Source organism: Neolamprologus brichardi, chromosome 23, assembly GCF_056152115.1.
Source record: "Neolamprologus brichardi isolate AB-2024 chromosome 23, ASM5615211v1, whole genome shotgun sequence".
Classification (NCBI taxonomy): domain Eukaryota; kingdom Metazoa; phylum Chordata; class Actinopteri; order Cichliformes; family Cichlidae; genus Neolamprologus; species Neolamprologus brichardi.
The window spans coordinates 40,483,239-40,507,576 of NC_142125.1; the positions used below are offsets into that span (position 1 = coordinate 40,483,239).

Here is a 24,338-nt window from a genome sequence, read left to right on the forward strand (position 1 = left end):
CTTTCTGACCTACGAAGCAGCCATTAGAGCACCATGTCCACTCTAATAGTTCTGTAGTTTGATGCTTGAGTCGTTGCAGACTTGTTGAACTCCCTCACCTGTCAAAGCAGCGTCTTTGTTATTTGAGTCCAGCAGATGGCAGTGTTTCACTGTCATATGACAGCTGTCTGAAGCTTCAACTGGATTATTCGTTTAAATTAGATCGTTTTATAGAAATAGTTTGTGTTTGCTAGGTTTGCTATGCAACAGTGGGGAGGAAAAACTCCTTTTTAACAGGAATATCTAGACATGAGTGATTATTGCAGTGGGGCACTATCTGTGCTATCTATAAGAAATATTAGGAACAACAAAACTCTGAGGATCAGGGCTCCATTTAACTCCAGTGTTCAGTGGCATTTTAAGAGAGTGAATACCGAGGCTAAATGTGTTTGTAAAGCAAAAGCACTTTGTTAGCCTTTACAGAACAAAGCTATGGATCAATGTGCAGTGAAGAAAAATCGAGGTGGCCAGTCTGTCCTTTCCTAACCAATCACAGAGCTCCTTACATTGTTGCGCTGGAGAATAACTAAATATAATATAAATATAATATAAAGATTATATTGAAAATAATCTTTTGTAGAGTCACTACTTAGTGGGCAGAGGACAGTTATCACTTTGCTGGATGCTTTAAAGTCACATGTTCTTTATTTGCTGTATGCAGATTAACAGGATATTAACAGATTAACAGCTTTCATTAGACTTCATATGATAATCAACAGTGAAGTGTTTCTCTTGTCAGTGTTTATTCTTGCTCATTGAATGATCTCTGTTCAGATAATATGCTGCACTCATCTCATGTTTCTTTAAATCACTTGTCCAGCTGTCAAACTCTGAAAGAGTTACAGTTTCACCACTGAGCACTTTAAATGGTTATTCTTTTATTTAAAAGCACTTATTCTAGCTGCATCATCAATACGACAAAAACAGTGACTTCAACATTAGTTTATCAAAATATATTTACACCCCTCATGTCAACATTACACCTCCAAAAGGGAGAAATAATCAGAATAAGGGGTAATCATTGTCTTGATAATAATGACCATGAAAATGAAACTAGGCCTACCTTTAGTTCAGCACACTCAGTGTTACATAAAGACATGCGAACATCCCATCATCCATTCTGGAGCCTACTTTTTAAAAGAGCGAGCTGTTTATTCTGGCTGAGTAGCAAACAGAACCAACCATGAAAACCTAAACTGGGAAAACACTCGGAAACCTTGAACACTGGGAACATGGAGACACAGGGGGTAGGTGAACAGACACTCTGACAAAGGACAGAGGAAAACAGAGACAATATATACACTGAGGGGTGATCAGGGAAGTGGACAAACATGGGAACACAGACTAGGATTATCAAAATAAGACAAGAAGTAACACAGACACCCTTTTCGGTGACAAAAAAGAGAAAATATCCAGTGAAAGGCAGTTCTCTCGGAAAAACTGCCTTATTGATGTCAACGGTCAGAGAAGAATGTCTGATAGGAAGGCAACCGTAGCTCATACAAGCATTTGTTGCAGCCAAAGAATGCAGAAGAGCATTTTGGTCAGCTAAGAACAGGAAATTGAAGCTACAGTTCTACACACTTGACGATTGGAAAAATGTTGCCTGGTCTGATGAGCCTTGATTTCTGCTCTGACATGCAAATGATCAAGTCAGAATTTGGCATAAATAGCATGAAAGGATGGATCCATGCTGCCTACAATGTAGCTGCCATCACCAGTGTGTGAATGTGTGTGTGAATGGGTGAATGACTGAATGTAGTGTAAAGCTCTTTGGGGTCCTTGGGGACTAAGTAAAGCGCTGTACAAATACAGGCCATTTACCGTGTGTGTGTTTATGCTCAAGTGTATGAATAAATTAGTCAGTTTTAAACAGTTGCAATTTAAACAGTAGAAGAGTGGCACTATATTTATATATTTATAAAGAATTTCAAACAACAATTAATTGATGCTCAAAGCAGGTTTATTTAATTAATATCCAGATTATTTCCAATTAGTTCCGAATTCATTCAGCAGCAAATCACATCACCAGTCACTTCAAGGCTGTATGTATTATTGTAAGGTAGACCCTACAATAATACATACAGAGAACCCAACAATCATATGACCCCCTATGAGCAAGCACTTTGGCGACAGTGGGAAGGAAAAACTCCCTTTTTACAGGAAGAAACCTCCAGCAGAACCAGGCTCAGGTGGGGGCGGCCATCTGCTGCGACCGGTTGGGGTGAGAGAAGGAAGACGTTTGTTGTAGGTCTGATTGAAGGACTGATGTGATGGTAAGTTGTCTGCTGCTCCGCTTTGAATATTGAGAGATTAGTTGATGGATTTCAAGCCAAATTGTGCCCAAGTTTAAGAACATATTCATTGGTTGTTTTTGTTGATGTTATTGTTTTGGGCTTTTTTTCCACAAGAATTTCTAGCTCCCCTAGAATTCTGGCCACCCAAACGATGATTGCTACTGAGAGAGCACAAGGTTTTGTCCCCCTGTGTTATTCATATCGGTGCAGGGGGTTCTCCTTGAGAGGCCAGGGTCAAAAAAGGGATGCTTCAGAACCTCCGAGGGTGTTATGCGCTGATTTGTATCCAAGGCCAACATTTGTTTGATTAGCCTTACAAATAATGGTTGGCCATTTTCAGGTCCTCGCCTAACCTTCAGTAGTCGTTCAAGGTCATCGAGACGCTTAAGTTTTATCAATCGAGTTTCCTTTGATTGATAATCTGTCTCGTATTGAAATTGTTCTTGGGTCTTAAATGTCCAGCGCTGTTCGTTGTAGTTATCCTCGATGAAATAGCAATCAGTGTACAAGCCAGACTTTAGAAGATGATCTGGTAGCTGACCCTGAGTTTCAATTATGAACTTCAAAACATCATAATCGTCTTCCCCAGGATAGAGAGGCACCCCTGTAGCAAGCTCCACAGCTACCAGCCCCAGAGACCACATGTCAATTGCTTCATCATATGGAGTGCCAAGCATAATCTCAGGTGCACAATAACCAACCGTCCCCACACGGTTACCAGGAATCAGTGCAGAAGCAGGAAATGCGAGTCCAAAGTCTATAAGTTTGACTTTGATGGGAGACTCATGGCACTTTACAACCATTATGTTTCCAGGTTTGAGGTCAGCATGCACTATTCCCACAGAACCCAGGTGGAACAGAGCATTTGCGAGCTGATGCAAAATTGGCCTGATTTCTCTCATTGGGAGACCCTGGTTATTCCGGTCCCCTATGTAGTCCCACAGGCTTTGGTCGAGGAGTTCAAAATTTAAGCAAATGCGCTCTCTATCGAGGAAATAGCCGTTCCATTCGACAATGTTGCACCTGTCTGGATCCAAGCGTCGTAGCTGCTCCAGGATGAAAATTTCCAGTTTTGCCTGTAGCAGAATTTCAGGGTCACTTTTGTTGACTTTAATAGCCACAGTTTGGTTGTTTTTTGTATCACGACATCTGGTTACCAATCCAAAGCCTCCTTCTCCGAGGAAGGCCTCTACAACGTGGTGATCTCCCAAAATGGTCCCTTCCGTTATTTCAAGATCATCTTCAGAGGAAGATGGGTTGGCTGAGGTGTTGATGTGTCCTTTTTGAGGAAATTCAACTGAGTTTTGGAAACTGCAGTTGAATTTTTGCGATCCATGACTTTTCCAGCTTGAAGGCTGCTGAGAGAGCACAAGGTTTTGTCCCCATGTGCTATTCATGTCAGTGCAGGGGTCTCTCCCTGAGAGGCCAGGGTCAAAAAAGGGATGCTTCAGAACCTCCGAGGGTGTTATGCGCTGATTTGCATCCAAGGCCAACATTTGTTTGATTAGCCTTACAAATAATGGTTGGCCATTTTCAGGTCCTCGCCTAACCTTCAGTAGTTGTTCGAGGTCATCGAGACGCTTAAGTTTTATCAATCGAGTTTCCTTTGATTGATAATCTGTCTCGTATTGAAATTGTTCTTGGGTCTTAAATGTCCAGCGCTGTTCGTTGTAGTTATCCTCGATGAAATAGCAGTCAGTGTACAAGCCAGACTCTAGAAGATGATCTGGTAGCTGACCCTGAGTTTCAATTATGAACTTCAAAACATCATAATCGTCTTCCCCAGGATAGAGAGGCACCCCTGTAGCAAGCTCCACAGCTACCAGCCCCAGAGACCACATGTCAATTGCTTCATCATATGGAGTGCCAAGCATAATCTCAGGTGCACAATAACCAATTGTCCCCACACGGTTACCAGGAATCAGTGCAGAAGCAGGAAATGCGAGTCCAAAGTCTATAAGTTTGACTTTGACGGGAGACTCACTGCAGTTCACAACCATTATGTTTCCAGGTTTGAGGTCAGCATGCACTATTCCCACAGAACCCAGGTGGAACAGAGCATTTGCGAGCTGATGCAAAATTGGCCTGATTTCTCTCATTGGGAGACCTTGGTTATTCCGGTCCCCTATGTAGTCCCACAGGCTTTGGTCGAGGAGTTCAAAATTTAAGCAAATGCGCTCTCCATCGAGGAAATAGCCGTTCCATTCGACAATGTTGCACCTGTGTGGATCCAAGCGTCGTAGCTGCTCCAGGATGAAAATTTCCAGTTTTGCCTGTAGCAGAATTTCAGGGTCGCTCTTGTTGACTTTAATAGCCACAGTTTGGTTGTTTTTTGTATCACGACATCTGGTTACCAATCCAAAGCCTCCTTCTCCGAGGAAGGCCTCTACAACGTGGTGATCTCCCAAAATGGTCCCTTGCGTTATTTCAAGATCATCTTCAGAGGAAGATGGGGTGGCTGAGGTGTTGATGTGTCCTTTTTGAGGAAATTCAACTGAGTTTTGGAAACTGCAGTTGAATTTTTGCGATCCATGACTTTTCCAGCTTGAAGGCTGCTGAGAGAGCACAAGGTTTTGTCCCCGTGTGCTATTCATGTCAGTGCAGGGGTCTCTCCCTGAGAGGCCAGGGTCAAAAAAGGGATGCTTCAGAATCTCCGAGGGTGTTATGCGCTGATTTGCATCCAAGGCCAACATTTGTTTGATTAGCCTTACAAATAATGGTTGGCCATTTTCCGGTCCTCGCCTAACCTCCAGTAGTTGTTCGAGGTCATCGAGACGCTTAAGTTTTATCAATCGAGTTTCCTTTGACTGATAATCTGTCTCGTATTGAAATTGTTCTTGGGTCTTAAATGTCCAGCGCTGTTCGTTGTAGTTATCCTCGATGAAATAGCAATCAGTGTACAAGCCAGACTTTAGAAGATGATCTGGTAGCTGACCCTGAGTTTCAATTATGAACTTCAAAACATCATAATCGTCTTCCCCAGGATAGAGAGGCACCCCTGTAGCAAGCTCAACAGCTACCAGCCCCAGAGACCACATGTCAATTGCTTCATCATATGGAGTGCCAAGCATAATCTCAGGTGCACAATAACCAATTGTCCCCACAGCACCACCAGCAATCACTGCAGAAGCAGGACATGCGATGCCAAAGTCTATAAGTTTGACTTTGACGGGAGACTCACTGCGGTTCACAACCATGATATTGACAGGTTTGAGGTCAGCATGCACTATTCCCACAGAACCCAGGTGGAACAGAGCATTTGCGAGCTGATGCAAAATTGGCCTGATTTCTCTCATTGGGAGACCCTGGTTATTCCGGTCCCCTATGTAGTCTGACAGGCTTTGGTCGAGGAGTTCAAAATTCAAGCAAATGCGCTCTCCATCGAGGAAATAGCCGTTCCATTCGACAATGTTGCACCTGTCTGGATCCAAGCGTCTTAGCTGCTCCAGGATGAAAATTTCCAGTTTTGCCTGTAGCAGAATTTCAGGGTCGCTCTTGTTGACTTTAATAGCCACAGTTTGGTTGTTTTTTGTATCGCGACATTTGGTTACAACACCAAAGTTTCCTTCTCCAAGGAAAGCCTCCACCACGTGGTGATCTCCCAAAATGGTCCCTTTAGATATTTCAAGCTCATCTGAGCCGAAGGATGGGTTGGCTGACATGGTGTAATGTGTCTGTTTGTGCTGTGAATTGGTGAGAAACAAAACTGAACTTGTTTTGGTTTCTCCTGTAAATTGCTCTCAAAACTTCTCGAAAGGGTTTTAGTTGCTGCAGGTCAATGTCCGTTAAGCATAAAGTAACATAGGTGAGCGCTCCTATTTAAGGGGTTTGGGATCAAAGCAAAGTTACCACGTCAGAAAAGATCAAAGCAAAGTTATCACGTAACAAGGGATCGAAGCGTTCTAATATGTGCGCATGCGCACACACGTGTTTGTTTGTGTAATATTGTTCACTCTAAATTTGATCCTAATCAATTTAATATCACTCAATAAAAGAAAATGTTAGTTTTGGAAAATTTTAAAATGACAAAACTGACAGTTAAAACATTTTTTGTTCGTGTATTTGTATTTTTTTCGGTTTTTTTTTTTTTTTTTTTTTGCATACCATGTCAAGCTTTTCTGTATATAGTCATGTCGTAGATTTCGGAGCAAACAAGAAATTCAATTGGATTTTAATATTGCAGTGCTTGGATTTCGGATTTGGTGCTTAAAACTTCTTGAAACTGTAACCGTATTTCATTCACCACAAATAACTATCTGATTGAATAGTTTTCTTATCAGATAGAGAAATAAAATGAGTCGAAAAGTCTAAAAGCAACATTTCTCTGCCTGTGCTGCCTTGTACCTCTGCACGTTAGTCTGTTTCAATGTGTGACCCCCCCACCCACTCCCTGATCAGTCGGGGGTGAGCGCACTAACGTGCCTGGAGGCCGTTTTAATGAGTGTTTGGTGGAAAACGAAAAATACAAGAAGGAGTCTGCAAGAAGGATTTGTACGTTTTCACAACAGGGGAGTTTGCGTAAGTCCTAGTAAATAATTTTCTCGGGTGTGTACGTTACACATGTTATTTTTTAAAATTGGTATTATTATTTTGCTAGCTAGCAAACTCGCGAGATAAAGGATTGAAGTGCACTCAGTGCGATACAATACGGTGCCGCTATTCTAACAGTTAGTTATTGCAGGGTAACTTCTAGAATATGCTGTGAATTTAACTAAGATTACACAGCAGTAGCAGTAATACGAGTTACTTCCCTCGAGTGAAAGCTTTAAACGTTAGCCCGGTGCTTAACTAGCCAACGTCAAGCTTTCTGATTGAAGGCTAAAAGCAGCGTTGTCACCAAGGAAACAGAATATTGATTCTATTTTTGTGTGTTGCTGCAGCTTTTTCAAGTATTAACCCGGTGTCTTTGGGAACACCTTAGGGGGAAATAACGGTAATATGACTGAACCATATGGGAACAAAGAATAGGCACTTTTTTGTGCTACCGAAGTTTCCTCGCTTTCATTCAAAATCTGTTTATCATTAAACAATTTAAACATAATGTCTTCAAGCTCACATTGAGGCCTGTGGGACACTATCAGCCACTGAGACAGTAGACAAGTGACTATTTCACACTTTAAGGCTGCCTGTTTATTTAAGTGAGATGAACAGTACATTATAACTGTACATAATAATATCAATGATGATAGATTAAATAAATAGGTTTTTGAAAGACGCTTGTGCATTTTTAAAGTGTTTAATTGATCTGAGTATTTCATCTGTTCAAAGCCTTTCCCAGTCAGTGCTGTTCTCTATGCCTGTCTTACTCTACATGATGTTATTAGCACAAACACTTTAAAGGTGATAATTAGGTCTACAACAATAACACAGACTGCAATGTAGTTAAGCGTCTTACAGTTAGTTTTGAATGAATAAACTTAAAAAAACAACACAAGCAAAGATCTGTCTCCTCCTATTTTTTGTGTCACATAAGAAAGAAGCATCAATATCTGATGAAAAACGTATTAATTTGGCCTTTCACATGGTCTTACTCAGGTGATGCGAAGTGAAATATGCATCCTTTTTATGGTAATGTGCTGGAAAAGTTTGAAAATGGACATTAAACGTGCTTACAAAGTGCTTGAATTTGACCCTGAAAGGTGTATGAACCCAGAAAAAGTCACACTTGGAGTAAAAACCTCTCATAGCAAGTTAATCATATTAAATTGATTTGATGCTTTCAGCACAAAATTTAGCCACACAGTCAGGACAGCGTCTGATTTACCTTCATCGGTAAACGTGTTTATGCAGTACATAGTAACAGTGTGGCTGAGTCCTCTGGTTCAAATCAGTTCCACTACATTTGGAGATGTAAGTCTTAACCTTTCACATGCATCGGGAAGGAAAATACAACCAACATTTAAATGTCTTTAATCCGATTTCTTTTAAGTGTCTTAATGAGCTGCTGCATGTGAAAGTTAGCAACTGTTGATTTTACTGGCAACAGTTACTCAGTGTTAGCTCATTACTCTTTACTTGTTGAAACAAATCTTGTCTGTTGTTGGTTAATCTGATTCCTGAGCGCTTGTGTTTGTGCCAAAGACGTTGTTTTTTTAAAATGATGAAGCAGCTCCGCTCTCTATAGTATTTATTTGTTGGAGGGAATGTGTTTTGATCATCCTCATGTTCGTTTCCAACATGATATTCTTATTCTTGGACTCTACTAGAGTAGCTTTGCATGCTTCTTCATCTTAAACAAAGCTCCTCTTTTTCTCCTCTGCCTGAAAAACAGGGGTTTTGGCTTTTTTGCCTTTAAGCTAACTTTACTCTTATTGGTTGATATTAAAAAGACTTGCTATTAATGATCAAGGCTTTTTTAATATCATGGATTGGGTGTTCTTTTTATTCACGCTTTTTTCTCGGGTCTATGATGGATATTTTTGCATAAATTAAGATCTGATTACAAATATTAGTCTCACATGTTGCATTAATTTAATTCAAAAGTGAGTCAGGTAGGTGTTAAGTAGAAATACAGCAGAATAGTGAAATTAATCTTGTATTTATCGATTTATCGTCTAATCTTGATCACATGTTCAGCGCTCATAAAAAATATATTTGGAAAACAAAAATATTTGTGCTTATTATTTAGTTTATTTATTACAGAGGAAAAAAACATGACACTCTTCCTCACCACTTCCATTCAACCTTTTTCCTCAGGACTCATTTTAAGCTGCGTACAGAAGGATTCAATCAGTCTGCAGAACACACACATGCATCTGCTTCAGTGGCAATGAATGAAAATATCTGGCTGTGTTATTATGCATACTGAAATAGGAAAATAAAGTAAGATGAATGAGTTGAGCGCTCTGAGCTGGATGTCTTTCTGAAGTACAACTCTCCTGCCTCTGAGCTGTGAAATGTCTTTACTTGCTCAAATTTAATCTCGTAAAAGTCGATCATAAAACTTATGAAAGCGTGTCTAACTTTCTGGGATCTAACTCATTTTAGATATTTGTTTCTATGTGCTGCGTGTGTTATTTGTTATTCAGATGTGAAGTTTAAAAAAGGTTTAGCTGAGTCTTCATTTAATAAATGTTATTTCTGGGGTTTTGTTTTGCTTGCTAGTCGTCGATACTGTGACGGTGTGTCACTGCACAGATCCTCCAGGGAAAATGTTTTTGTTTTTTCACATTTTGACTGTTGTGATTCATTATTTCTACCTTTCAGTCTTTCCCGTTTCATTATCCAACACACACATTATTCTCTCCCACTGCGCTCCGACTTTTTAATTCTTTGAAAAAAAATTTAATCTTCACAGTAATGCCAAAGTGCAGCGATACATTATGAAGTGCACAGAAAGAGTCTGGATTTCCATTTCTCATACAGTACCGAGCAAAAGTCTTATTTTTTTCATGTTTTGCCAGGTCAGTCTGTGTTAACGGTGTTATTAACTGCATTCTTTAACTAAAGAAGTGAGAACAAATGATGTGGGGTTTTGTTTTTTTGCAGTAGGCTGCAAGTAAATGTGTAAAGATACAATTTAAAATTGGTTCTTTGTTAAGTTTTCTGGTCCTTTCCGTGACTTAGGTGTCTGTTTATGTTTGAATGTTTCAGAGATTAGTGTGAAAGGTCTTAACAGACAAAAACTGGTCAAATACAAGCCCTGGATTAAAAATCAGAAACGCTTTAAAAAGCCTGGAGAGCTATTCCTTAATACATACAGGGAATTACAGGGAGGTCCGGATCCCTGGAAGCAAATGAGGGATGGCTCAAGACTTTTGCACAGTGCTGTACATGTCATGCTCCCTGTTTTATAGCTCAGCTCAAACTGACACGCACTCACTAACTGCTTCTCATTTTCTCCACAGTCAACTTTGACCACTTCCAGATACTGCGGGCCATCGGGAAAGGAAGCTTTGGAAAGGTAATGCGGCCTCCATTTTTCATGCGACTTGTTTATTGTTTGCCCTTAATTACCCACCACAGTCGTCATCTCTAAAGAATCAGTGCAAGCGAAGCGAAATGTGCTGGAATTACACTTTAGTTCTCGTGTGCTGCTGTTATTTAATAACATTTATAAATGCAGCTTATGTAATTATTTCTATAAAGTCAGTTAGAGGAGAGCCGATTTATATTTCATCTCACTCAATCTAGGTGGGAATTTTGACTCCACGTCTCAATTTAATTACAGAGCAGCACAATTCTGCACTATTCACAATTCAATTAAATCAGGTTTGGTTATCCTAATTTATAGCTGTCTTTATATTAAGGATTAAAATAAAATTCACAAGAGAAAGGTGTTGCTGTGTGTGGTTGGGAAGAGAAGGGAGAAGCTAGAATGAAGCACAAACAGAGGGAGGTGTTTACCTCTTGCTGTAGCGCTGTGAAACATGATCTGTATATTGCAGCTTGTGTAGGTGCTCCAAGAAAATGCGTTAATCCGCATGCAGCACTGTAGATGTGCACGTATGCACTCGCGAAAGACAGAGGATGCTTGTGTTGCTGAGCTTGTTCTTGCACAGCGGGGAGATGTGAGGTAGGTTGGGGCTACCTCATAACTCCCCGCTGTGAGGCTGCCAGATGGGAAAAAGAGGAAACCGCCTCCTTCTCCTGAAACACTCATTTTCCTTTGCTCACTTTTCATCTTTACAATCTCAGCACTTGGATGTGTATCTTCTTGCAGTGGGCATCTCAGTTTCATTCTTATTTATAAGAGCTCCTCTTTGTGTTATCTAGTTTGTACCTGAAAAGTCAAATTTATGCCTGAGTACACGAGTACAAATAAAAGAAGTACCACGTACTTTAATGGGTCAGTTTGGATCCAGACCTGAATTAGAGATAATGTTGGGCTGTTTTAGGTCTGAGCCACTAACCTGACGAAAACGCAACACAACTGCTGCTAAGTGCGTGTTGTTTAAAACAGATAGTTGGAGAGATAGGTCAGTGCTTTTAAAGGTTTACCAGGTGCCAAATCAGATGTGAAATGTAGGACTGTGCAAAAGTTTGAGCCACACCTTAATTTTAACATATAACTTGCTGGGTAATGGGAAACGGGTGGAACAGTTTAAATTTGAAAAGTGTACATGAAAATACAGTATAAAAGGCAAAAACAGAGTTGATATAATGAGCTAATGAGCTTGAGCATCTTTATCTTCAGCACACCCTGAACTCTCTTAGGCACATTTCTTTGGAATTCCTTTAAGTAGTCTTCAGGAATACTTCTCCGGGCTTCTTTAAGGACATTCAGAGCTCTTCTTTCGATATTAGCTGCCTTTTTGTTCCATTCTCTGCCGAGATGATCCCACACGGCTCAGGTCAGTCCATGAATGATGGTGTTTCGATGTGTTTAGTAAGCTGCTGCCAATCAGACACTTTCCAGATGGTATTGCATGGTGCATCAAAGTCTGGTGGTACTTTTCATAATTCCATCAATTTTGATGAAATCCCCAACACCCTGGCTGAAATGCAGACCCAAACTATGACAGAGCTGTACAGTAGTGTATAGGTGGTTGTAGACATATTACCAGCAATTTGAACCAGAAATGTCAAATTTTGGTTCATCAATCCATAAGACCTGCTGCCACTGATTTTCAGTCCAGTTCTTGTGTAATTTGGCATCCCTCAGCCTTTTCTCCCTGTTCCCTTCCTTAATAATGGCTTCTTGACAGCCACCCTTCACTGACACCATGAGATGCAGTTTTGGTGAACACTAGATGGATCAACTGAAGGACCAAGTGCATCTTTCAGGTCCTGTGTCAGGTGTTTGCTGAATTTTTTTTTACATGACTTTCAGGTACTGTTCCTCCACTGTAGATAGATTTTTCAGCCTGTCCCCTTTTTTCTGTCTGTTACTTTTCCAATCCAAAGAAATCAGAGGAAATGGTGTGTTTCTGTGACAGGTTGCTAGTAACAAAGTACCTAAAGATAAAATTTAAAATTGGTTCTTTGCTAAGTTGTGTGTTTTGTATTGTATTTGAAAAAAAAAAAGTTCTCTCTTCCTCTTATGTTTAATATAACCACACTACAGACGGACAAGCGCTTGTTTTTATGCGTTGTCGTTAGCAACAACGACGGTAAAACCACCGGTGTCCGCTTGTTTATCTTCCACATAAACCTTTCATAATAAAGCTCAAGATCCTGTTGAGACTTTTCAAAATAAACGTAATCACGTAAAAGAGTATGCAGAGTGTTTACGGATGAAAAGCAAAAAAGAGCCGTCAGGTGCTAAAAAATAAAGCTTAGACTCAAACGTTAGAACAGGCTTTTCCCCGCAGCACGCCGTGTAATAAATACTCACAAAGAAAACGGCGGCCGTTACAACTTATGGCTAAAAATGTATCGTTTCATACACGCCCAGCTGGAAACACTTTACGCAAGTCGAGCTGCCCGAGATTCACAGAATTTACAGAAAATGTAAAATTTTTGTGATTTATATCGTTATCGGACGATAGATGTCTTATATCGGGATATGAGATTTTGGTCATATCGCACAGCCCTATGATCAGGTACAAGGACTGGACTGAAAATGGGTGAAAAAGCAGTCAATGTCCAAAGAAAAACTTTAAATGACCTTCAGAAAGTCTAAAGAAAGGAAGAAGAAGAACATCTGGCTCAGTACAGAACCGAGGAGAGGCTCAAGACTTATTCACAGATAATCAATCAAATTAATCAAGCTTCATCTCTAAGCAGCCTCCTGGCTGTAAGAGCGTCTCGTTTTTGTCTCATTAACTGTCTGGTGGCGCTCACAGTAGTTTGCTGTGACGGGGTCCTCGAGGACTAATGTTACAGGGAAATCATTAGGAAAGGGCTTTAGACTGAGCTTTACTGAAATCTCAGTTTTCCCCCTATCAGAGTGCCCGTTTTTATTATGTTATTACTGTGTTTTTCGGAAAATAAGGCACTCTAAAAATCAGTCCTTTGGTGTTTCTGGAAATCGACAGTACTCCTTATAATCCGGTTCACCTTATGTCTCTACCAGCTTTGCACATCTACAGACTGAAATCTTTGCCCATTCTTCTTTGCAAAACAGCTCCAGCTCAGTCAGATTAGATGGACAGCGTTTGTGAACAGCAGTTTTCAGATCTTGCCACAGATTCTCGATTGGATTTAGATCTGGACTTTGACTGGGCCATTCTAACACATGGATATGTTTTGTTTTAAACCATCCCATTGTTGCCCTGGCTTCATCTTTAGGGTCGTTGTCCTGCTGGAAGGTGAACCTCCGCCCCAGTCTCAAGTCTTTTGCAGACTCCAAGAGGTTTTCTTCCTGTATTTGGCTCCATCCATCTTCCCATCAACTCTGACCAGCTTCCCTGTCCCTGCTGAAGAGAAGCACCCCCAGAGCATGATGCTGCCACCACCATATTTGACAGTGGGGATGGTGTGTTCAGAGTGATGTGCAGTGTTAGTTTTCCGCCACACATAGCGTTTTGCATTTTGGCCAAAAAGTTCCATTTTGGTCTCATCTGACCAGAGCACCTTCTTCCACATGTTTGCTGTGTCCCCCACATGGCTACTATGAAGCAGAACGCTGTCTTATCCAGCTAACATCAAGGGTCAAGTTATCCTTTGAACCTAATCTGCTCCACAGCAAATCATGTTCCAAATGTGAGAAATGAGATCAACAGGTACAAAATCATCCAAATACAGATACCAAATACTTATTTTCCACCCTGATTTACGAATAAATTCTTTACAAATCCTACCATGTGAATTCATGGATTTTTTTTTTCACATTCTGTCTCTCACAGTTGAAGTGTACCTCTGGTGCAAATTACTGACCTCTGTCATCATTTTAAGTGGGGGAACTTGCACAATCGGTGGCTGACTAAATACTTTTTTGCCCCACTGTATATATATGTATTATATATATATATTTCCCACACCACCCTGAACACGCCCGATCTCGTCTGATCTCGGAAGCTAAGCAGGGTCGGGCCTGGTCAGTACTTGGATGGGAGACCGCCTGGGAATACCAGGTGCTGTAAGCTTTTGCACTTCCACACACAAACTGCAGAGGGCGCTGCTGCTCATGTTTATGCTCACAGGCATGAAAAGTTAGATAAAATCTTTTTTTTATCTTTTTAACATGAGAATATTATATTTCCATCTTGTCTTCCACAGTAATCAGATTAATGATGAGACAAAAGTAGAACAAGGAAAGAATAGGCCGTGTATCTCACGTTTAAACAAAATTGATGTTTTCTGAAAAATCTCACACAGATAAACATTTACAGGAAATTACTTTTCCTTCAAAACAAACATCAAAGAGTCTGTGGTTTTCTTTATTGATTGTACTTGAGTAGAAGCTGTAAAGGAAAATTTCTATTATTCTCATTTAAAGTGTTTAAGTTCTTAAGCACATGCTTAGTTCTGACACTATAATAGACTGTTCAGTGGAAGTTTCTAAACTAGATGAACTTATTTCAGCCCCAGTAGTTGGAGAAGACAACTCCCTATTGCATGAATAATATACCACTGAAATTTATAAAACAGCTTTCAAAAAGAAGTTTGAATTTATTTTGGATTTTCTCAAATGCACACAGTGCCAAAAGCATACACACAGTCAAATCTTTTCATATGAGGTGCTGAAGTTTCTGCACCTCATAACTCAACAAGCCCTATTAACTTCTCATTAGTGATCATGGCTGACTACAAGTGTTAGTTTCTCTTCGCAGCGTAAAAAGGATTAGCTTAAAAGCACTTGTTGGATTGACCAATATTTAGAACAGAAAGTCCAAGGAACTCACCGTAAACCATTTAAGCCATTTTTATTACAGATTCGTTTCAAACAATCGTTTGTAATTACAAGTTGTTTTAATATGTTACCACTTTGCCAAGGATTGGAAGAAGACCAAAGAGTCCCCCTTAGATCAGAGGGAATTTCTTATTACTGTGAACTGAGGATCCCAACCACTTCTGGAAAGACAGCTTTATGGGCAGACTTGACAATGACTGAGCTATATGGCCACAATGACAACAGTATGTTTGGTGTATCAAAGGTGATTCTTTGAAATCTGAGAACACTGTACCAGATGTTAAGCCTGGTGGTGGTAGGATCATGCTCCGGGGCTGATTTGCTGGATGGAATATTAAAGAAGGAGGACTAGTAAAGTGAGTTTACAATCAACCATTGAAACTGATCATCAGTGATAGAAAACTTCTATATTCAATGTTTCTCCAAATCCTCATCCTCGACTTATTAGTAAAAGAAAACAAATTTCATAATATAATATGTTCTGATGACATTCAGTTAGCTTGTGGGGATAGGTTAATTGGATAATCCAAATTGTCACTAGGTGTGAATGTGCGAATGAATGTGAGTGTGAATGGTTGTCTGTCCCTGTGTGTTAGCCCTGCGACAGACTGGCGACCTGTCAAGGGTGTACCCTGCCTCTCGCCCTATGACAGCTGGGATAGGCTCCAGCACCCCCCGCGACCCTGAAAAAGGATAAGCGGAAGCGAATGGATGGATGGACATTCAGTTGGATCTGATTTACACATCGGGTCGTGTTTTCGTAGCGTAAACGCTGGGCGTCCTCTCAGAGCCTACGCTCTATCTGCTATTCGCGAACAGAGATACGCAAGTTTCTCCGTGACTGCAGCTGTCAGTCAAAGCTGTTATGATGACGTTTCACCCCAATTTAACATCACCGCGGTAGGAATTAGAATCAAACTTATGGGAAAGGAGACCCCTTGGACATCAATCAGCGTGATGAGAACTATTGAAAACAAAAGAAAGAATCTTTGGAAAGAGAGAAGAGGCAGTCGTTCCATATATCGGTTGTTAAGCTTAACGTGGGAATGCTTTACAAATATTCAGAGATGAACTTACACACTTGCTTTACTTCTCTCTGGGATAACTTTCTCGGAGATGAAATGCCGGTTTGGTAGCGAGGCTCCAACTGCTCAACCAGACCGCCGACAGATCTCGCACGCCACAGCCACTCTATCACGTGACGCATACTGCTCCAACGTGCAAAGGTTATGAGCTGAGTTACGCCGTGTCGCAAGTTTTGAGAGATGCTTTCGTGATATTTAATGGATCGGATTACATTTTTTATTTCTCTCTGATATCTGATCCAGTAATTTACGTCAGTATCGGACCGATACGTAATATCAGATCGGTTCATCTCTAATTAATAAACTAATATAAGTAACCACTGGTTGCACTGATGTGATTAGACTCTTGTGAGTCATCAATCTCTCAAATGTCCTTCTCTCTCCTCCAGGGAAACATCTTACCGACCAGAGCTGCAAGCCACTTCCTCCAAATATGATGAAGATGTGAGATTTTCAGCAACAGGGACGCTTTCCTGAGTTTCAGGAAATGATTTGTGGTTAAAGTAGCAGGACTGTCGAGCACATTTTTATATTTCAAGGTGCTGTTTTTTTAAAAAGGAAAATATGACAGCCAAAAACAACAACAACCCCCCCAAAACTCCACAACATGCAAACTTCAGTATGAATACTAAGATGAGAGGACAGGGATGCGGTAAAGCTTGCTCATTGGTCCAGTATTGGCCGTATGCCACATACATGATCTGCTGAGACGGTCATTCAGGCTCCATGCAGATGAACTCAACACTTCCTTTGCTTTGTACCCTGTGCAAGTCTGTCAGATCGGTGCATTTATATGAATATGACGCAGTGTTTTATCTTTTTCTGTAAACTATAAACCAAAACTGTTTCTGTTTTTTATAATTATATTAAATTCTTGTTTTTATTTTTTTCTCTAACTTACTTCATGTCTCCATGTTATACTCTGCAATAGTAATGTGATTTGTTCATTTAATCTATTATTGACAGTGAGGTGCTGCTTTAGGTTTTATAGTAGTTACTGTCAAAAGGAAACATAACTTAAATATTCCTTGATTAGCATCTAGGAAATGATCAGCGAGGCGCTTTTGTGCTTCAAGGAAAGCAGGAGGAAACTAGAGACTACAGGAAGGAGTAGTGACAGTTTTAGCGCCGTCTGCAGTTTGTGTGTGGAAGTGCAAAAGCTTACAGCACCTGGTATTCCCAGGCGGTCTCCCATCGAAGTACTGACCAGGCCCGACCCTGCTTAGCTTCCGAGATCAGACGAGATCGGGCGTGTTCAGGGTGGTATGGCCGTAAGCGAAAGCAGAGCTCAGAAACAGCATTTTTATACATGCTGTAGCGACACACGCACACGTTTTCTCTTCTATATAGAAGTTAAAGTCTCCAAACGACAAAAACGTTTGAATTACAAAACACACGGTTCTATAATAATCTAACGTGTGTTATTATGGAGATGTTATTGTGGGAAAAGTATTTTTGCAGCTCAGTGTTGAAGCTACCGTTAACAACGAATAGCTGCATGCTTTCGCTGTAACATATGGAATTTAACACAATACTATATTTGAAACTGTGTGACATTTGCCAAGTATAAAAGGTGTTTTCTAGGGGGCTTCCCTCGCTTACGGCCATACCACCCTGAACACGCCCGATCTCGTCTGATCTCGGAAGCTAAGCAGGGTTGGGCCTGGTCAGTACTTGGATGGGAGACCGCCTGGGAATACCAGGTGCTGTAAGCTTTTGCACTTCCACACACAAACTGCAGAGGGCGCTGCTGCTCATGTTTATGCTCAAAGGCATGAAAAGTTAGATTTCTGGGTAATAAAATATTTTTTCTATCTTTTTAACATGAGAATATTATATTTCCATCTTGTCTTCCACAGTAATCAGATTAATAATGAGACAAAAGTAGAACAAGGAAAGAATAGGCCATGTATCTCACGTTTAAACAAAATTGATGTTTTCTGAAAAATCTCACACAGATAAACATTTACAGGAAATTACTTTTTCTTCAAAACAAACATCAAAGAGTCTGTGGTTTTCTTTATTGATTGTACTTGAGTAGAAGCTGTAAAGGAAAATTTCTATTATTCTCATTTAAGGTGTTTTTGTTCTTAAGCATATGCTTAGTTTCTCTTCGAAGCGTAAAAAGGATTAGCTTAAAAGCACTTGTTGGATTGACCAATATTTAGAACAACAGAAAGTCCAAGGAACTCACTGTAAACCATTTTAAGCCATTTTTATACACTTACAGATTCGGTTCAAACAATCGTTTGTAATTACAAGTTGTTTTAATGTGTTACCACTTGGCCAAGGACTGGAAGAAGACCAAAGAGTCCCCCTTAGATCAGAGGGCCAGAGGTTGCACATAACATTGACTTCTCCTCAGCAGCTGCCCCCAAAATTGCTCTAGATGAACGATTCACGATTGATGCCAGCTGTGCGTTGCCATGTAAATAGTTTGCATTTCATGTGTACTTGTACTTGCTCACTCACATGTACTTGCTAAGTACATGTGAACAGATCTTGAATAAAAAAACAAAACAAAACATACTTTTAATTTCTGTTTTATTGAAACCACTTTACAGAAAGTACAATTATTTACAATGAACTGTACATGCAACACAGCAGTTTTATGAATATTCAACAAGAGCAAGTTTCATTTGGCCCTGGTTTGACAACCACAGTGGGGCACATGTTCACCAAAACACAGCACACCTTAACATTCCTATCAAGCAGTGTTGTGTCTTCACCCTCACATGATATGAGTAACTCCTGTCCACAGCCTCCGTGACATGGTGATTTTGTTGTTGGTCTTCTGTCAGATCTTCATCTATCCGGTCGTTAAGTGATCACGTGACGAATCCTACTTCCGGGCCTAAAGTAGTCTGCGTTTAATATGGCTTTTGTGTTGTTAACATGTTTAATGTTTTGTATTTTCTTCTATTTAATCTCAAAAAGCTCCTAAAACAGTCAGTGATCACTGTTGACCTCCCTCAGCTTTTATTACCGCTAATTATTTATTTAAGCTCAGTTTTTAAAACCTTAGGATGTAACTACAGCCCAGCCCATGCAGCAGTATGTGAATAACTAACCTCGTATTGTGGATGGATTATCTCAGTTGTTCTCCTGGCTGAAGTTTGGTCCTTTTACAGTATCCTGCCATGCGATTACATTTGTTCCTGACCACCGAGAACACTCACATTAACTTTTATCGAGTGGGAAAAAAGTTAGCTTGTTTATATTATGCTAACATAGCTGTGTCGCTAGCGGTCACGTAGCACATCATATACCAGCTAGCCAAACTTCAGTAACCCTACAAACGTCACTGCTGTTTAGTTTTCTGTCTTCATTTATGTTGGAAGTGATAACAGAGCTGTACGTTTTAATTTGTTTCCAAAACCCCGCAGTCAGGACATGCTATATTGTATTTAGATAGAAGCTAGCGAGCTAACTTCCTGCTAACTTCTAACTCCGTTAAATAAATAAATTCCGTTTTCATGGATGCCTGGATGTTAAACTCAATTGTTACACCTGGTAGAGCAGAACGCTGATCATTTTATTAAAGATGAAAGAATTTAGACAGTTTTTCAACTCTCAGTAATGCCATAGTGATCGTTTGATATATGGACCTGCAGCGGAGTTTAGGCCCAGAACGGCTAGTGACGTCAGACTTAACGACGGGATTACTTCTGCACGGGGCACACCTTCAGACTCTGCAGCTGCATAACGAAAGCCTGTAAGATAAAATTAGTGTATACACATAAGGTAAATGTATACCAGTATTCCAGGTGCGTGATTCATCTGAAAGTTATGTGCAGATTAGCGTACAATGAGCGCAATTTTGTATGTTTTTGGGTGCTATTTTTCGCTTTCGTTGCACTCGCCTTGTCCGAGTCTCACCGTTGCAATCCAAGCCTGACGTCTTCGTTTAGTAATATCGGATACATGAGATCCCTCCCGTTGCCTCCAGGAGAGGAAACGATGAAATGAGAGCCCATTTTCCAGCTTCTTGCCTTCCCTATTGTGTGATCTAACGTTGCAACCGACAACACAGTACCTACAACCATAGCTGACGTTTCCGTGTGCTTTGTTTGGCCTACTGGCATGGTGGGAGGGGGCGTGGCTCCAAAGCCCTGATGTCTGGCTCCGCCTCTGCTCAGCTAGTGCCTGATAGTGATGTGTGATACCACTGATTTCCTTTACCAAGTAATACCAAGTAATATTCAGGGTGGTATCGACGATACTGATCCGATACCGATACTTTGTACAAAAACTTATTTTATTTATTGTATCTCAAATTATAGCATCATAATGATTACAGGACATCAGATTACTTGTTCTTATCACTTAATAATGCAGAGTTCATCTTATAGAAATAAAAAAACTGAAGTTGTGCGCTATTTGAACACCTTGCCTGCCTGCAGCACTAAAGGACTCCGTGAGAGAGTAAATTAAATTTAACTTTATTAATCCCTCGGGAGGGTTCCTCCGGGGTTTTCACACAGCTGAATAAACAGAAAATGATTAAACAAAGTGTGAGACGGTCGAGAGTTTACGTCAGCGCCCGGTTATATTTTAGATAGCAAGGAGCAGACGGCAGTTTCACTCCACCGAGGGAGCTCGTGACGTATACCCGGCTTTCTTTAGACCGCGAAGGCCGGGTCCTCAGGTGGAAGCAGCCTCTGAATTTGGACACTCCCGCTGTTTCCGGGCCGGCCAATAATAATGGTGACATTTAATGTATTTTATCCGATAAATAAACCCTGTAAAATGTATTTACCCCCCACAGCCCTTTTCAATGTGGCCACAACACCTCACTCTTGGAGCACTTTTTTGCCACATGTATCGCAAACCACATCTCAGCTGTTTGTGGAGGTAAAATACGTCCGCACATGACTCCAATTACGCTCAGCCATTGTTGTGAGTGCGCACGCCAGTGGCTGCGAGACATTTATACAGCCTTCCTTCCTTCCTAGTTCCTTTGAATGTAGACAATCCGAATGTTATAGTTTCTTTCCACTGCGTTCCTGTTAATGATAAACTACAAATTTACTCTAAATTACTAAAATATCGATATTTTAGTGTGAGAATCGATTCTAGAACATAAATGATTGGTATCAGAGGAATCGATATTTCAGGATCGATCCGCACATCACTAGTGCCTGAGCTCGGATCATAGCGAAATTAGGGGGAATTTAGGACTGTGCGCTATGTGCTTCGAATATTGTGTGTCGTTTTTGTTTTACACAGTTGTCAGTCAGGCATCTAACTATGAAACAAATTACACTCCAAAAGACCCCGGGCTTCTGAAACAACAACCCGGGCTTAAGCCCAGTAAGCCACCTCCCGCTCCGCTGATGTCGTGAACACAGCAGACCTGAGGCAAGTGAACTAAGAGGTTATTTATTATTAATGACTGAACAGGGACGGCCAGTTTTCTCCCTAATATTATAATGCTAATGTATATCAGAGAGCTGTTAATAGAATTTAAAGCACATTAAAAACAAAAATGTATCTTTGTGGGAGTCATTTCAAATTAAGAGACATGGCCATCATTAACATCACAGGGTGCTTGTGCATAGAAACACATCAACAATCAACAGAAAGGTAACCACGTCTTTGCGTGCTAGCTCCTTGGAGGGAGCCCAAGGGGGGTCTTCTTTAATAGTGGCTCAGATTTGGGATCTATTTGGCAAGGCGCAAATAGATCTTTTTGCTTCCAGGATAAATACTCACTGCCCCCTGTTCTTCTCCATAATCGACCACGATGCACCCTTGGGCTTGGACGCACTAGCGCACCAATGGCCAGACGTGCTCCTGTATGCATTTCCCCCAGTGGAAATGATATCTCCAGTTCTAGAGAGAGTGCGTTGGCAGTTCCTCTCTCTGATTCTAGTGGACCCTTGGTGGCCCACAAGGCCGTGGTATGCAGAGACAATCAGCCTGCTAGCAGCGGGTCCTTGGCAGCTTCCTCTCCGCAGGGACTTCCTCTCTCAGGCGGGAGGAGAAGTGGTTCACCTGGATCTGTGGCACCTTCATGATTACCTGCTGAGAGGTTAAACTTGATTGCTAAGGGTTTGCCACCTAGTGTGATAGCGACAATTCAGAGCGCTAGGGCCTCATCTACTAGAGGCTTGTACACTTACAAATGGCGAGCCTTCGAGCAATGGTGCCAGGACTGCCACACTCTCCCATTTCAGTGCTCTATTGTGGATATGTCTGTGAAGGTTCTCAGTCATCCAGGTCATCGTAGTCAAGAAGCTTCTTCAGTTCTGAAGAACCTCTCCGGATGAGAGGTGAAACATCTTCAAGCAATCTAAAGAAGTCCAGACGCTTTTCTTTCCAAGCTTCTTAGACCTCTATTGTGGATGTTTTGACAGGAGCTGTGGGAAAAGGGCCTTTCATCTACGACAATTAAGATTTATTTAGCAGCTATATCTGCTTGTCATATTAGCTTTGACGGGGTGACACCAGGTGCAAATTCCCTTGCCATACGTTTTCTGAAAGGGGTTCGCCGGCTGAGACCTGTGCTTAAGTCCAGTGTCCTTGCTTGGGACTTGTCTTTGGTGCTGGAGGCCCTTTGTAGCCCCCCGTTTGAACCCATTGAGTCTGTGGATATGAAATTTCTTTCATATAAGACTGCATTACTTCTCGCTTTGGCTTCGGTAAAGCGAGTGGGTGACCTTCATGCGCTGTCTGTGCATCCGTCCTGCACACAGTTCTCTCCTGATGGCCACAAGGTCGTATTACATCCAGATGCTGCCTATTTTCCCAAGATCATGCCGGTATCTTATAGCTCAATGGAGTTTGAGTTGCTGAGCTTTTTCTCCCCTCCTTTTGCATCTGAGGAGCAGAGAAGTGATGTGTTGGTCGCGAACAAAATGGCTCTTAGAGCCGGATCTTTGACGTGAACGACGCGAGCCGGCTCCTTATCGCAAGCTGTGTTTTTTTTTTTCTTTCTCTCACCCTCTCTCCCACTTTCTTCCCGCTTCACTCCGCACGCGAGCCTTGTGCTTTGCGCTGGGCAGAGGGGGGAGGGGCGGTAGTTACACTCTCAGTAGCACAGGAACAGAGCGGGAGGGAGAGAGAGAGAAAGAGAGCCAGAGACAACAACTTCACATTAGAAAGGTATAGTAATCATCCACAACTATTTTCAGTTGTGGATGATAAAGGATTCAGAAAGTTTATTCATGCAGGCCCATATGACAGAGAATATGCATGTTCTTTTTGTTTTCATATTTTAATTTATATTTAATTGTGTTGTGGTTTGCAGTGTTTTGTGTTGTTTCACTTTAAATTAGTTTAAAAGAAAAAAGCTGAAAATTTAAACAGTTAAAAATTGAAATGTGAATAGTTGATTTTTGTATAAATTATTTATTTATTATATTTTATGTGGAGTGAATAAATAAAAGTATATTTACGGTGACCCCTACAGACAAAGTACGTACAAAAGACAACAGAAGTGCTCCAGGATGCTAGGGGGCAGTGTTGAGCTTTTGTTACCTCGTGGCTACACAAGCCAGCAAGTACCAACGACCAGATTTGGTGTGTGGTAATAACAAGTAAATGAACTTTTTTTTTTAATTATTTGAATATATATGAGTGCTTGTGTATAAATACACAAACAATACACATATGCTTTCAATTGTGTAATTTAGGTGATTTAGGTAGCTCTGTTTTGGAAGTTCAGTTCATGCTAGCAATGTGTTTTGGAATTTGTAAGTAAAATAGTCGGTTTGTTTGTTTATTTCTGAAACGTTTTACCATTTGAACATGCTCACACATTAAAACACATTTAAAATACACATTTAATATGACAAACTGGATGATCCCAGTTGGATGAACCAAAACAACAACTGGTAAAGATGTATTACTTTTACCTCTTTCTTCAGTTAGCAGAGTGATTTGTTGTGCAGTGCAGTGTTTGGTGGGAGTCGGCTCTCTGACGCAGGGATCAATGAAGATCTTCAGGGAAGGAAATTCTCTGAAATGTCAGATTAATTGCTATAAGTTAATAAACTAAATGGGTGAATGAACAGCAGCTGCATGTAAGATCAGTTTGAATGAAGATGAATATTTGTTTAAACAGATATTATGTAAAGTTGACTGTATATGATACATGCAAGTAAAATATGAAAAATAGGCATGTTAGGAAAGTAAAAAGTCAACATGCATCTAAAAGCTGACATGTTTTTTTTTGGA

At 40.7% G+C, this 24,338-nt stretch overlaps 1 protein-coding gene, 2 non-coding genes and 1 pseudogene across 3 annotated transcripts; 2 read left to right on the forward strand and 2 right to left on the reverse strand.

Moving 5' to 3' along the window:
* Positions 1-1,984: 1,984 nt before the first annotated feature.
* Positions 1,985-6,382, reverse strand: LOC148096431 (uncharacterized). Its single transcript, XM_087836062.1, has one exon. It carries the CDS (start codon positions 5,996-5,998, stop codon positions 2,495-2,497), a length of 3,504 nt encoding a protein of 1,167 aa, XP_087692188.1. The 5' UTR covers positions 5,999-6,382; the 3' UTR covers positions 1,985-2,494.
* Positions 6,383-14,186: 7,804 nt separating this feature from the next.
* Positions 14,187-14,305, forward strand: LOC148096432 (5S ribosomal RNA; annotated as a pseudogene).
* Positions 14,306-17,315: 3,010 nt separating this feature from the next.
* On the reverse strand, positions 17,316-17,434 carry LOC148096433 (5S ribosomal RNA). Its single transcript, XR_015717281.1, has one exon. It is a non-coding gene; the product is annotated as a 5S ribosomal RNA (ribosomal RNA).
* Positions 17,435-17,753: 319 nt separating this feature from the next.
* LOC148096434 (5S ribosomal RNA) lies at positions 17,754-17,872 on the forward strand. Its single transcript, XR_015717285.1, has one exon. It is a non-coding gene; the product is annotated as a 5S ribosomal RNA (ribosomal RNA).
* The last annotated feature ends 6,466 nt before the right edge of the window (positions 17,873-24,338 follow it).

Excerpts from the sequence above, each read along its gene's own strand:
- LOC148096431 (XM_087836062.1), bottom strand. The coding sequence starts at position 5,998 with ATGTCAGCCAACCCATCCTTCGGCTCAGATGAGCTTGAAATATCTAAA.